General features: G+C 39.9%; 1 protein-coding gene and 1 long non-coding RNA gene across 11 annotated transcripts in view; one reads left to right on the top strand and one right to left on the bottom strand.

The window, feature by feature from the left end:
• Nucleotides 1–7233: 7233 nt before the first annotated feature.
• On the bottom strand, nucleotides 7234–9443 carry LOC136168295 (uncharacterized). Its single transcript, XR_010663293.1, has 3 exons — nucleotides 9340–9443; nucleotides 8248–8559; nucleotides 7234–7324 (listed from the first exon to the last, which is right to left on the bottom strand). It is a non-coding gene; the product is annotated as an uncharacterized lncRNA (long non-coding RNA).
• Nucleotides 9198–15753, top strand: part of CDC42BPA (CDC42 binding protein kinase alpha) — a 292676-nt gene continuing 286120 nt past the window's right edge. For 6 of the 10 annotated variants that reach the window (XM_065935568.1, XM_065935565.1, XM_065935563.1 and 3 more), the window contains exon 1: nucleotides 9198–10637. In XM_065935568.1, coding sequence (XP_065791640.1) covers nucleotides 10460–10637 — 178 coding nt within the window. In that variant the 5' untranslated portion in view covers nucleotides 9198–10459. The remainder of the gene's footprint in view (nucleotides 10638–15753) is intronic. The other 4 variants (XM_065935570.1, XM_065935569.1, XM_065935567.1 and 1 more) reach the window with 1 other exon arrangement.

Raw genomic sequence — 15753 nt, 5'->3', positions numbered from 1 at the left:
TACTTAATTTGTTTCTTCTAACATCATTTCTTAATATTATTCTGTAGCTTTTTACCCTGACCTACACCACCCTAGTATCTGAGGAAGTGATTGAAACAAGTCCCAAGTTTTAATACTTACAAAGAGTTTTGCACTGTTTCCTATCTTCTGCAGGGATTTCAGCTTGTACTTGGTTATGTTAGGAACGTTTCTTATTCAAGGAAAGCCCCTCTTGCTATTTCAGATTTAATTTGCTTGAATTTTCATTTCCCTTATTCACATGAATGCCAGGGGTGCCCCAGATACCAACCTACATGTGGGTTTATGTCTTGATACTTTTTATTGTTGTTGTTATACTTTTTATTGTGAGGAACACTGCTGACAGGGCCTTAATTCATTTGGCTTTTAGTGCTGATGCTGCTGCCCTCTGGGTCAGGGAGAGATCACAGTCTAAAACAGAATCGCTGGCTCCACTGTATGCCTGTGGGTTTAATTGGTCCCCCGCACTGGATCTTATTGCAGATTGGAGCCTGGAGAGCACATCTGTTCTGACTTCCTCACCTTCTGGCAGGTGGATTTCATGAATTGAAAATGATCATTTTATAAATCCTCAGATACTACAACTCCACAATCTCTCTTTGTGTCTGATTTTGGGGTTTACCAACCTAACAATTAAGAGTTTCTCTTTTTGTCTGCCTGACAAAACCCTATTTCAATAAACTGTTCTTTCTGGTTTTGCTCTTTTTTATAGGGAAAACAATTGATCAAACTCCTGCCAGAGAATGTCTTTTATGTTTTGAGGTTATAATCAAGTCATTTTAGTTTTCCCTTCTTTTTATTAGACAAGAGAGCTTAATCTAATTAGTCAGTTAACTCCTATTAGTTTCTCTGACTTGTACTGAGACAGGTTAGCAAAACATTTCAGCACATAGGCCTTAGAATGAATCTCACCTGGATTGAAACCCTGACCTTACTACCGATCAACTTTATAACCTTTGGAAAGTTACTTAAACTATTCATCCTTTGTTTTTCTATATGGAAATGTTAGGGACCAAATGTTTGTATCCCCTCTAAAATTCATATGTTGAAATTCTAACCTTCAATGTGATGATATTAGGAGGTAGGGCCTTTGGGAAGTACATAGGTCATGAGGGTGAAGTCCTTATGGGTGGGACTAGTGACCTTACAAGAAGGGACGCGGGAGAGCTTGCTTCTTCTCTCTGCTCTCCATCATGTGAAGGTACAAGAGAAGCCAGCCATCTGCAAACTAGGAACAGTGTTCTCAGCAGGAACCAGTTTGTCCAGCACCTTGATCTTGGATTTCCAGCCTCCAGAAGTGTGGAAATAAGTTTGTTGTTTAAGCCAACCATTCTATGGTAATTTGCTAGAGGAGCCTGAGTTGATTAAGGCAAGACATAATAATAATTTCTGTCCTATAGGGCTGTTAAGATGATTCAGTGAATGGAAAGTCCTTAGTTTGGTACTTGACATGCTGCTGCTGCTGCTGCTAAGTCGCTTCAGTCATGTCTGACTCTGTGCGACCCCACAGACGGCAGCCCACCAGGCTCCTCTGTCCCTGGGATTCTCCAGGCAAGAATAGTGGAGTGGCTTGCCATTTCTTTCTCCAGGTACTTGACATAGAAGATGCATAATTAATATTGCGGTTATTAGTGGTACTTGATGGGCATTATACAACAAAGGATATGGCCATCACATCTCGTTTTCCCAACCTCAGTAACACACATAAAGTTTTTCTTTCTCTAAAGTTTGAATTTTGCACACATATCACCCACCTTTCTTAGAGAAAAGTGTCTGTGACTTTATGCTTTAGGTATTTGCAGGTTTGCAGTATTAGGATGAGAGGATCCTAGAGATTACTTCCTTAAAGGCACTCGACTTACTGGTTTCCAACAAGATCCTGGAGAAGCGGTGGCATTAAAAAATCTTAGTAGACAGTGTAACAGGGAACCTTTATCCTTAGGAAAAATCCTCTCCATTTCCTGCTTGGTAGGCAGTGCCTGCTCCTGGGGCAGTTTACATGATACAGACAAAGCCCAGGAGAAAGTAGAGCATGGTGCCTGGGGCTCAGTGTTGGTGAATGACACAGCATTTCTGCCTTCATGGAGCTTACATTTTAGTGGAGAGACCCAGGCAATAAGGAATATCCAAATAAACAACAACAACAATATAGCATATGCTGTGTAGATATATGTTACATAAAAGCAGGATAAGAGGCTAGAGAAAGGCAGGGTAGAGGGCTGCTGTTGATAATAGCTTATATGGGAAAGGTCTCTCTGATGAAGTGATGTTTGACTTGAATGTAGTGGGAGAATATGATATGTAGATATATGGCAGAAGAATGTTCTAGACAGAGGGAATGGCAAATTGCAAACACTCTGAGGCAGGAGTATGTGGTAGCTGGGAAACAGCACGGGGCATAGCATGGTTGGAACACATGAGACTGAGGGCAGAGAATGATAGATGAAATGAGAGACAGAGTCAAGGACCCAATGATGGAGGGCCTTATAGGCTATAGTAGGATCTTGGTTTTTATTCTTTGTATGCGTGTGTGCGTGCTCAGTCAGTCCAACTCTGTGTGACCCTATGGGTTACAGCCCACCAGGCAATTCTGTCCTTGAAAATCTCCAAGCAAGAATACTGGAGTGGGTAGCCATTCCCTTCTCCAGAGGATCTTCCCAACCCAGGGATGGAACCTGGGTCTCCTGTATTTCAGGCAGATTCTTTACTGTCTGAGACACCAGGGAAGCCCATTCTTTCTATAATGGGAAGCAACTGGAAATTTCTGAGTTGGAGTATGAAGGCAACAGTAAGACACGTCTGTTTTGATGTTCAGATTGGCATCTGCTCTGATTTGTTGGAACCCATATTATTCTGGTCATTAAATATTTTGAATTATATACCTGCTTTCAAGATACAGGATTTGTTGTTAGACTGGTCACGGAGGGTGAGAGAAAGTGAAGCATTTGGGTTAATACTAAGGATCTGGGTAAACGAAGGTGACATTTACTGAGATGGAGTACTCTGGAGAAGGATCATGGGTTCTTTTGTTTTTGAATGGGGACAGGTTAAAGTCTTCTGTTTAAACATATTGTCTTAAAATAAGTGTTAAGTAGACAGTAAGAAAATTAGGTCTGGGATTCAGGGTAAAGGCTCAGCTCAAAAACACACATTTGGAGTTATCAGCATTTATAAATTATTCTGGCTACTATTTCTGCATAACAAACTACTCAAAACTTAGTAGCTTAACACAATCATTTTACTAGGTTCATGGATGATATGCTTGAGAAATTTGGAAAAGTTACAGTGATGAGAGTTTGTCTCTGCTCTACAATGACCAGGGTGTCAGCTGGGAAGACCTGGAGTCTTGGTTGGGGTGATGACATGTACAAGGCTAGAATCACCTGGCATCTTCAATCACATGTCTGGTAGTTGTACTGCCCAGAGCTGCTGTCTGAGTGCCTGCATGTGTCTCTTTCATATGATTTGGGCTTCCCCTTAGCAAGGCAGTCTTGGCACAGTTGAACATCTTATGATAATTGAACTTCTTTAATGGCAGTGCAGGGTTCTAATGATAGTATTCCAGTGGACAAGGGGAGGCTGCCTGGCCAGCCTGGGAAGCTAAATGGTCACTTCTGTTACATTCTATTTGTTACAAATAATTCACTAAGATTGGCCTAGATTTAAGATGCAGACCCAATCTTCAATGAGAGAAGTGTTGAAGAATTCATGACGTTTTTTTTTTTTTTCAAACCATCATATATAGTATTTAAATCTTTAAGACTAATTGAGGTTACCTAGAGACTAGGTGTAAATAAAAAAGAGAAAAGGTCCAAAGATTGAGCCCTGAGACATTCTGGTTTTTAGAAATCAGGAATACAAGGATGACCAAGCAAAGAAGACTGAAGGAGGAGAATGTAAGGAGAGTATAGAAGGCACATTAAGAAAAGATTTCAATTAAGGGGGTGAGTAGTGCTGTCAAAACAGCTAAAAGTTCAAATGAAATGTGGACTGAGGATTTACCATTGGCTTTGATAATGTATAAGTTGTGATAACCTTGGCAGAGAGATTTCCAGAGAAAGATAACCAGGTTCTTTAACTTACTTCTCCAGCTGCCAGTCCCTAGGTCCTGGTTGTGTCGCCTCCAGCCCCACTTTGGGACTGAGAAGAACACACTGGCTTGGTTTTTGTCATCATACATGGCATGGAGCCTTTGGCCAAATGTTTCCTGCTGATGGAATTTATAAAAGAATGGCATCTATCTTCTCAGTATTCAAATTTACTAAACTGCTATAATAGGGGGGCAACATTTATAATGATTGACTCTAAACTTATTTTTGAAAATTCCATTTATAGTACAGCTTGTTTATGCAGAGCTTTAAAGAGAAATTCAAACACAAGATTTAAAGGTAGGGCAAAGCAGACAAGATCCGCTGATAAGCAAGAGGGAAATATTAGTCTGTGAACCTAAGTAAACATGCCCTAGACAAGGAGGGTTGTTTTGGTTGGGATTTTAGCCTTTTGTTTTTGGGAAATTAAAACAAAGCAAAATAAATATGAAAAGGGAGTAGTAAAAACTGCTCCTAGGTTAAAATCATGCCACTTTAAAATCCACTTAATCATTATTCAAATATAAGACATTTGCTTTATTTATTTATTTATTTTAATAGTTTAGGTAAAACTGAAACTGCATTGATGATATGCATGTAAATCCTTGACCAGTTTATAGCCAGTTCATGTTCATCACCTGCTCTGTTCTGTATCTTTGCGGACAATGCCTGCAGGCTGTCTAACACAAGCTCTGTTTCAGCAGCAAATGGTGGGAGATTCCAGGTAAGAGGATTCTTCTTCCTCTCTCTCTGCCCTTTTTGTACCTCCTCTATGGTTCCAGCTCCCTCTAGGCCTGGTTTTAGCTTCCACCAGTCTTGGGGTAGTAGGTGGTGCTGCTACCAAACTGAGGGTCACCTCACTCTCCCCTGTTTGTTTCCTCAGCTCAACTCTTCCATCACCTCTGTAACCATTTCTTGTAGCTAAAGTTCTTCTGGTTTAAATACATAAGTGATTTCTCTTTTTCTGGCTGGATCCTGCTCCATCATATGTGTCTCCCTTTTCTGCCCTGAAGTCAACTTCTAACATCCAGATATGTGAATTAGCAACTATAGCCCACTGCTTCCTGGTTACAACAGGAATGAGGAGTTGGGTTTATAGAGTTCTGCAGATCTTTCTGACCCCTCTCGTGTAGTGGTTAAAACCATTGATTCAGGCCTGGTGTTGACTCCCAGCTCCTATGTCATTGCTAGCTGTGCAGTCATTAACGAGTTATCCAAGATATCTCTAAACCTGTTTCCTTATTTACATATGGAAATGATACTTTGTCAACTTCATATGGTTGTAATGATTGTATTGCATAATATGCTCAAAGTGCTCAGGAGAGTATCCCCATATTGTAAAGTGTTCTGTAACAGAGGCAATTATTAGTTACAAAGTCTCCCCTTGCCCCTCCTTTTTTTTTTTTTAAATTACATCAGCTTTTATAGCTGGTATTACTCATGTCAGGAGCCAGACCTGAAGTGAGGACAAGCATTTGGCGGCATTTTATTCTCAGAAAGCACTAAACCAAGTCAATCATTTTCAGGGTCAGGATGTGCTAACTGGGCTGAAAGGCAAGGTAGTAAAATACTTGTCTGTTACTGTACATGAAGCCCTGCTGTGACATTCACCTTGCTTTTGGGCTCTGTTCTTCATTATTGAACCTATAGTTATTCTGGAGTAAGATATAGCAAGGTAAGAGTGGGCTGGTTGTTATAAATGTTAATTGTTGGATCAATTCTCCCCTTCGTAGGCCAGAATTGGAGGATTCGTTGGACTAAGTTTAATGACTCCTATTCTGTCTTATTCTTTTCACTCTCCTATCTCTGTCCTCTCCTGTCCTATTTCTTTTCTGAATGGTCAGAATACTTCCTAGCATCTTTGTAAAACTTTTCCTGAGTATTTCAAATAATTTGTGTTTGCAGTTACATCTAATCTCCAGTCCCCTCAGCAAAATTTCACAAAGCCCTCCTCCAGGTTCTTTATCCAAAGAACACCCTGCCATGTAGCCTATAGCACTCAGGTTTTGCAGGATCACTTCAGGCACTGTGGGACTGCTGGGGCTTCGCCTTGCTTTGGTTTCATTAACAAGCATGTTCACACTTTAACCGGAACATTTAAAATAACACCCACACAATGTTTAGTGTCTAGTTAATGATTAAGTCTCAGAGCTTGAATTATTCAAGCAAAATTGATTGGGTTCACCCTTGTTCCTTCTCTTTGTGTGTGTGTGTGTGCGTGTGTGTGCTTTTTTTTTTAAAAATAAAAGAGTTCTCCTCTTTACTCTCTAAATAATGTGGAAAAGTTTATTAAGCAATCATCAATACCCTGGACTGTGGGTGGTACCCAAGTGCTAACAGAATAGGTAGAGAGAGGACTGGCAGTATGACTATTCTGTTAAAAAACGCATCTGTATCTTACATACTTCCACTGTTAATTAGCATTTATTGAGACAACATGTTTTAGATTCTCTCTTTAACCTCTTCTTTAGAGTTATTTACAAGTTGGATAAGTGGTTATCTTGGAGCCAGCTCTATGGTATAAAAGCAGAAGAGATTTTCTTTGCTATCCCACCTCATGGTCAATTGAAAGTGTTAAAATGTCTTGGATTCACTATTAAAAACCATGTTGTTGAAGAATATGTGTTGACCTGAAAACATGTTTATAATATATTGCCATTATTTCATGGCAAATATTGTGTTGTGTTGTCAGTAGCTCAGTCATGTTTGATTCTTTGTGACCACATGGACTGTGGCCCGCCAGGCTCCTCTGTCCATGGGAATTCTCCAGGCAAGAATACTGGAGTACATTGCCATTCCCTTCTCCAGGACATCTTCCCAACCCAGGGATCAAACCCACATCTCCTTCCTGCATTGCAGGCAGATTCTTTACTGTCTGAGCTACCAGGGAAGCCATAAATGGGGAAAAAGTGGTAGATTTTATATTCTTGGGCTCCAAAATCACTGCAGACAGTGACTGCAGCCATGAAATTAAAAGATGCTTGCTCCTTGGAATAAAAGCTATGACAAACCCAGACAGTGTATTAAAAAGCAGAGACATCAGCTTGCTGACAAAGATACATACAGTTGAAGTTAAGGTTTTTCCAGGAGTCATGGATGGATGTGAGAGTTGGATCATAAAGAAGGCTGAGCACTGATGAATTGATGCTTTTGAATTGTGGTGCCTGAGAAGACTCTCGGGAGTCCCTTGGACTGCAAGGAGATCAAACCAGTCAATCCTAAAAAATCAACCCAGAACATTCATTATAAGGACTGATGCTGAAGCTGAAGCTCCAGTACTTTGGCCACCTGATGAGAAGAGCCAACTCATTGGAAAAGACCCTGATGCTGGAAAAGATTGAGGGCAGGAAAAGGGGATGACAGAAGATGAGATGGTTGGATGGCCTCACTGATTCAACGGACATGTGTTTGGGCAAACACTAGCAGATAGTCAAGGACAGGGAAGCCTGGTGTGCTGCAGTTCACGGGGATGCAAAGAGTCACATACGATTTAGTGACTGAACAAGTGAAAACAGGAGGCTATAAAACTGTCTTTTTTTAAATGCATCATTTTATTAAAATACATAGGAAAAAGACTTGAATAGTAAACACCAAAATACTATTATTTATTAAACTTTTCTTTTTTTCTATTTATAATTAGTCAATATACACACACACACACAAAGTTGTAATGGCTATAATGACCCATCTTTTGTCTGAACCTATGTATCACTCATGTGTCAAGAGCTCATTGGAAATAATGTTTTGTCCTTACTGAAATCAGGCCAGTGTAGAATTAACAAAAGATTCACAATATTTTGTGAATGACGGCATCTTGAACATGTAATCTTAGCCTTCATTTCTAGACCTTCCTTAGTCCATATTAGTAAGATGTAAAAAACACAATTGTGCATATTAACATAGAAAATATAACTGCCTCAGGGATGTAGGAAAAGAATGTAAAAATAACTGTATTTTGGAGAAGTTTTTATAAAAGAGATGGTATTTTGAAAGGGAATGACAGAAATGCAGTGACCCAATTTAGTGACACATTTAAATGTGGGCTCTTCCATGAGAAATTTGTAGAGCGCTCTCCTAAACAGGGTCAAAAAACAAAACAAAACCCCACCCTGAAAGGCCCTAAATGCATCAGCGGCCTTACCTATTCAATGACTGGTCTTGGCTGCCAGGCTTCTGCATTGTGCCACTGGGCTACGTGTGTGCGCGCGCACGCGAGCGCGCTCTGGGGATGGAGGTTTGAGGACAGGGGTGAACTGTCCTGACACCCCTTCATTGGCTGAATCCCGTGTAGGTGGTAACCTTGGCTGGGGATAAACAAGCAGCAGCTAGAATAGTTCCGGAGAAGAAAACACTCTGCTCCCCGTAAACTTTTGGGAATAGACATGGGGAATTCTGTTCTTCTCGCACTCAGGGCTTGCAGGGTAGCGCGTACAAGTCTGTCATTGTATTCGTCCTGGGAAGTGACACAAGAAGTGGTGTAATTAGACACCCAAGGAATTATTACTTTGGAGTGCTGGAGAACTGAATGGGGGGGTGGGAGGCGGCACGGGTTGTGGTGAGCAGGTAAGAGGCGCTGAGAAGGGCACGGTTGTTAGAGATCTGATGGAAGCCTAAAGCCGTCTGCTTCTGGGCCTCCTTAGCAAACGTGCCAGTCAGGTGGTGCCTCCGAGGCCCAGGAGGAAGACCCGCTCTACGATCGTACGAGAAGCCTCGAGGACCGGGAACACCGCGGCGAGGCGGTGGCGCAGTTCCCAGCCCGCGCCCGGGTCCTCCCACCTCTAGACCGGCAGCCGCGGCCTCCCTCAGTCCTCCCGTATCCCTGCATTCCACGTTGCGGCAGCAGCAGCCTCGCCGGCCGATGCGTCCCCACCCGCCCCTCGGGGTGGCGCAGCCGCCGCGCCCCCGGCCCCCGCCCGCGCGCCCCCCCAGGGCCCGGGCTCGGCTCTGCGCGGCCTCTGGACCGGACCCCGCCGGGCCGGCTGGGCTCGGGCGGGGGCGGGGCGGGGGCGGGGAGGGGAGAGAGGGCGGGCGCGCGCGTGTCGGGGGCGGGGGCGGGGGCCGCCATATTGGATCTGGACTCGTCGGCCAGCCTCCGCCTTCGTGCGGTGGGCCCTGGAGCTGCCTCGCGGAGCCCAGGGCGCGAGCGCGAGAGAACGGGGAAGGCGGGGGAGGGGTGGAGGGAAAGGAAGGGAGTGGCTGCGAGCCGGGCTGCGGCAGCCTCTGGTCTCCTCACCAGCGGCACCAACCCCTCCTCCTGCGCCTCGGCCGCTTCCCTCCTCGCCGGGGAAAGATGCCCTTAAGCCAGGGGTGTGAAGAAGGGGGAGATCTAGCTGCCGGAGCCGTCCGCGCCCTCGCCGCCGCAGTTGCCGCCGTCCGTGTCCTTTGAATCCAGAAAAGCACCCCCTCGCCAGGGCATCGGGAGCGTCGGCCGGCGGGCAGGCGGCCGCGGTGCGGGTGTGGGGGAGACCCGGCTCTCTGCCGGGCGCGGCCCAGGCCGGCGGCCCAGCGACCACCGACATGGAGCGGGCTCGGGCCGCCAAGTAGCCGCCGCTCCCGGAGCCGGGGGCGAGTGCCGCCCGCAGTCAGTCAGGCCCCTAGGAGAAGCGGGGAGAAAAATGAAGAGTTTTCATCGGAATCGGTTGGAAATAGGACTAACTGCAAAGCCTTAAAAAGAAGGACTTCGGAAGGAGAAAGGAGAAGCCTCCTCCAGGGAAGACTTGGCGTGCTCCGAACCGAGGGGCTGCTTCAGGGACCTCGCCCCCTCCCTTTCCCGCTGGAGAAATTGCCTCTGATGCGTTATCCAAGTGGTGGCTGGGAGGATTTGCAGCAGAATTTTTGGTTTTCCCTCCCCCTTATATACCTTCTGGCTTTTTCCTCCCCTTTCGATTTTCCTTCTGCCTGGAAGTGAATTGCTGATACAGATCGGGACTTAATTCATAAATGATGCAGCCGGATTCGTTTCAGGATTCTGTTGCACGAGTTGAATTTTGAATGAAGGAGAAGAGCTTTTTTTTTTTTTCCCTAAAGAAGTGTTGACTCTTTGGTTCGCTGTACTTTTTAACTATTTTATTTAAATATACGATTTAATTGTATTATTCTTTTAAAAATGTATTAAATATATATTTTATGGTAACTTTCCCTCAAAAATATATGTATATGTGCGGAATTGAAGACGCTTCAGTTAAGTGAGGTGAGCGTGTTGGATGTTGAATTCAGCACCGGCATTGCATGACAGTTATTTGAATAACAAGTGGTTTATTTTTAAACCACACATTTTAACATTTAGGTTTCAGTAATCATAGTCAAAATCGTTTTAGTAATTGAAAGGAAAACCAGCGGAGATTGAAGCAAACATGTCTGGAGAAGTGCGTTTGAGGCAGTTGGAGCAGTTTATTTTGGATGGGCCCGCTCAGACCAATGGGCAGTGCTTCAGTGTGGAAACGTTACTGGATATCCTCATCTGCCTTTACGATGAATGCAATAATTCTCCATTGAGAAGAGAGAAGAACATTCTTGAATACCTAGAATGGGGTAAGTTTGTATTTAAAATAAAAACTCTTTAGCTGGCCATTGTGATTTGTTACAGAGAGCTACCGTGATAAACTCTCTACTCTGTAATAAGTACATAAACATATAATATCTGTTGTGTGTGTATTATGTATTTAAATATGTATGTATACACGCAATAAAAGAGTAGACACCAATTCTAGGTTTTTTTTTTTTTTTTTTCAGTAGTTTTTGGTAAATATTTTCCCAAGAGTGAAAGCATGATACTTAGTTGTTGCCTTGATTTAATGTGAAACTTGAGGGGAAGAACTTACGTTGTTTTGGTCAGACAAATTTTGAATAATTCTCTGATGGGCGGAAATGGATTATTGCTCACTTTGCCTAAAGCGTGGTGGTCTAACAGGCATTCAAGTGAAAGGTATTTATTAGTGGAAACATTCCTTCTTAGGCTTTGGAAATCACTCTGGAAATGGGAGGAGGTTTTAAAATATCTTAGGTCAACAGGAACTTGAAGGTGGTCATCATTGGGTTTTATTACATCTCTATATAGTACAAGGCAAGGAAATTGCTAAACATGGACTTGCCAAAAATTGTCATGTTTGTAAGATGACATAAATAGTTTAAAATTTTTGTGATAATATTTGCTAGAGAATGTTTGGGAGCAACTCCTGCTTGCCTGAGAGTTAGATTCACTCCAAATTTAATTCAGACCTAAACTGGTTCATTTTTTATCTTCATTCTCCGAAATCTAGATGTGATTTAGAAGACGTAGATATTGGAGTAGATCAATGATGAAAGCAAATGCTCCATGTGACCTTTAGCTTGAAGTCTTGGTTTAAGTTCTGCTTCCAGTGTTAACTGTGAGCAAGTTCCAACATCCACCAGTTCCCTGTGAGAAGAGTATACATCATCACACATCATACTGTTAATATAGTACATATCAATGCATCTGTATTGGTACACTGACTTTAGAAGGATATTAGCCAAAGAAGTTATTTTGTACCTATGGTATAAGGATACTTCAATTTGTTGGAAAGTTTTTATACTAAAATGTCTTTGTTCCCAAGTAAAGCTTTATTTTTTTTGAAGCAAAAGTCAGTTGGTGATTATTCCATTTTTTGGACTTGAATTTTCTTAAAATTTCATTTGCCAGGTAAATCACTTATTCAGGATTTCATGCACATGACTTTAGTTATTCAATATGTCAATATAAGGAATTTTCTAGTAACTTAATGTCGTAGGGTTAAATATATATATGTGTGCGTGTATAAGACATGAATTGAATGATTTTAAGGAACAGATTACTAAACTCATACTGGAAATGTAAGAATTTTAAGTCATCTTTCAGGAGCTCACTGTTAAGAATGAGACAGTTTTGACTTTGATACTGGATTAGTGAGTATATGTCGTTTAATTTTATATGTAGAGCAAAATATTTTATAAAGCCTGTGTAGTTTTACACTTCATGTTTTAGAAATTTTTTAGTTCTTTTTTTAAAATTTAGTGAAAAGATTCTGATACTTTGAGTTACAGTTCTTAAATTATGGTTGCATAGTCTATGATTATGGTTGTCATTTAATATCTATTCTTTCTCATCTGTAAAATGATGGGAGAACTCTTTGTATGTACCAGTTGTAAATGTAATGTAAAAATTATGATAAAAAAGAAAACTATTCTCAATTGTCTTTTGGTTATTAAGAATTTACCTTTTTGTTATGAGATATTTTGCTGTATTATCAGAAAATTTTATATACATTTTCCACTAAATATGCTTTCTTGGATCTTGTTTCTTTTATCTGTATTTAAAAAACCTTGTTTGTATATGTTTAATTTAAACCACATAAGCCAAAAGTCAAAGTGTTTGGCCAAATACATTTTATTTTTTATAATATAGTAGATTTTAAAATAATTTCGAAACAGGGACTTTTCACAATTTTAAAGTAAATTGAGTTTTAGTATTATTCTTCATATTTTGTCTTTTAGAAGTCTGGTGTGATGTAACAAAAATAATATATACAGTCTCTTAAGTACACTCCTGTTGTAACAGGAAACAAGGGACTAGAATTTTTAGGATTTATTTTGTAGGCTTTAGAACTTTTGTTGTCGTTACTTAGTTGCTAAGTAGTGTCCAACTCTTTTGGGATCCCATGGACTGTAACCCGCCAGGCTCCTCTGTCCATGGGATTTCCCAGACAAGAATACTGGAGTGAGTTGCTATTCCCTTCTCCAGGGAATCTTCCTGACCCAGGGATCGAACTTGTGTCTCCTGCTTAGCAGGCAGATTCTTTACCCCTGAGTCACCTGGGAAGCCAGGCTTTAGGACTAGGCAGTGTCTATTAAGTCTCAGGCATTTTTAAGTTGGTATTTGAGGTCTTGAAAGTGGAAGGTACCAATCATAGAAGTCTGGGTAAGGAGGAAGAGAAGAATGGAAAAAGCTGTCAAGTACATCATGAGTAGTAGTATTTACTATTTTTAAGTTATTTGAGAAATTGGGTTATTTAACAGTTTAAGTCGCCTCATTTAATTATTGAAATAGATCTGTTCTTCGAGTATGATTTGATTACGCATTTTGGGAAATATTTTATTCTCACTACCTAACATTATATAAAAAGCAGTTAGATTAAGGAAGTTTCCAGATAGTGAATTGGCCTCAGTTTAATTTTTTAAAATTATTTATTTGGTCTGTGATGGAGATTGAAAGTTTGTTTGTTGGGGTTAAATTTGATAATTTAGATTTGCCTTAAATGATACAGTTCTTAGTTTGAGTTTAAAAGACCCAATATTTGCAACAGGAGAGCAGTAGTAAATACTCTGTTAATACATGCTGTATATTTGTGTTTGGCTGTCTGTATTAATGAAAGTGTCTAGATAATACCTTTTTTTTTTTTAAACTTTTTAATTTGTGTTGGAATATAGCAGATTAACAATGTTGTGATAGTTTCAGGTTAACAGCAAAGGAACTGAACCATATGTGTACTTACATCCATTCTCCCCCAAACTATCCTCCCTACACATGCCTTATTTTTAAAAATGGAGTCAGCAAAATTCTGTTTGACTTGCTTCATTTCCATCAATTTCACTTTATTCCTAGTTATGACCCGTTTCATATTTATATTGATACTGTTATGTTTTGTTCATTACCGCATCATGACAGTGAGAAAACTTGACAGTCCAAAGTCAGATTTTGTTTTTGGATAGCACTCCTTGCATTTGGAACTAATGGCCTCAGGAAGGAAGGAAGTAGAGTTCTAGAGAGGAAGAGGGGATTAAGCCATTGAACAACAGAGCAAGGGGATAAGAGTGCTTTTATACCTTAATGCCGTAGATCACTGTCAAATTTATATTTTCCAGTTATGTACAGTAAGATTTGAAAGATTATGTTTTGTCCTTATTTTTTGTCAAAATGATTGTGTTTTATATGTTTTGTTTATAAAATAATGGTTTTGATGTCAGTAGTGTAACTACAGTAGAGTTGTAAAAATAGCTTTTACATTATAAGCTAATTTGCTGGTAGTGACTAAATGAATATGTTATTCATTAAATTGACTGTCCTCTACTTTGAAATGGAAAGTTAAAATTTTAGGAAATTCTGAATCAAGTTGCTTAAAAATAGGGGAAAGATAATATTACTCAAATAAAAAAAAGTCAGACTGTATGTGGCTAACTGTATTTGATGCTTTCTGAATATTGGAGTTTACAATATTTCGTTTAAATTATCCTTTAACAACAGTGATTTTATAGTTTATTCAGTGTATGCACACACACACAAAATAGCCTGAATGGTTAATAAACTTGTTACTAGAGTACATCAGCAGGTACTGAGATTTAAACTTTTCATTTTACTAGAGTAGTTTTAAAGCTTATTCACATTTTTTGCTGTGTAGGTCTGTTAAGGGAGGTGATGATGGCCTAATTATACAAATCTGAATCTTTTCTTTGTTTTTCACTTATACTGTTCTTCATTGTTAGCTTTTCCTAAGTAGAGTTTATTAATCATACCAAATTATCAAAAAGTTCATTTAATACACATAATTAGGTTTATTTAAGTCCTCAACTAGGATCATCATAAATGTCACCAAAAATATAGGTTGGGTAGTTTCCTTTATACTAGTCACCTAATAATTTAGTCTCTTCTTAGAGTGATAATAAGTACAATTATTTGATCTCACACAATGCTGGCACATGATAGAAGCATGTTCTTAAGTGGTGACTATTATATTTCCATTTCTCTTCTATTTCTTTCTTTTTAAAAGGCTATATTGCTCAATGGGTGAGAACAGGGATGTCAAGAATAACTAATAATTTTAGGAACTTATTTCATATGAAAATATAGGACATACCTAAGCACAGTGGTGTAAACACAAATAGCATAATATGTTGGAAATTTTATGAAATAATTTTGGAAATTTTATGAAATAATTCCTGGGACTTGACTCAGATAGTAAGCCCAGGCTATTTTAAAGTAAAAGAACTGAGCTTGTTGCAAATTAATATTTGATTGTACTCCTCTTCTATGGTAGTAAAAAAAAATTCTCCCAAAACCTTTTCTCTTCATGTTCACTTATTGCCAGTATATTGTATATATTGCTGATTTCATCCTATTGGTTTTGATAGGTTTTAGAATCAGTTTACTAAGTCCAGCTAGCATTTAAAAAATTAAATAGAATAGAAAATACTAAGTAGTCATGTGTTGGAAGAATAACTATTGTTATACAGAATTCCTGTGTTTTCTTGTATATTTTACTGAAGATTGGAATGAGCAGAGTTAGAATTCTAGGGTAGATGATACTAAAGCATGTTGGCTGTTTAACAGTGAAAAGATTATGGACATAGTTACCCTTTTCAAAAAGCACACATGTTTAAATTAGGGACAGACAGAAGAATTTAAAGAAAAGGAACTTAGATAGGGATAAGATACTTGGAAGGAGGGAGGGAGAATAGGAGAGAGAAAAAATGAGATAATGAGCATGAATATACTGTTTCCTGGGTTGCTACTTCAGGCTAATTTGTGGATAACTGGGTACTTTTAATTGAGAAATTAATGGACAAGTGGATTCACTCATTTGTTTTGTCTTTGATGGTTCATTTCTTTTCTTTTCACATTTTTCCTTCTCTGACTTTGGGTTCCTGGATGTTGACT

This window comes from Muntiacus reevesi, chromosome 5 (genome assembly GCF_963930625.1).
Source record: "Muntiacus reevesi chromosome 5, mMunRee1.1, whole genome shotgun sequence".
In the NCBI taxonomy this organism is placed as follows: domain Eukaryota; kingdom Metazoa; phylum Chordata; class Mammalia; order Artiodactyla; family Cervidae; genus Muntiacus; species Muntiacus reevesi.
Note: the sequence above shows the minus strand (reverse complement) of the source record. Positions and strands in the feature narration are given on the sequence as shown.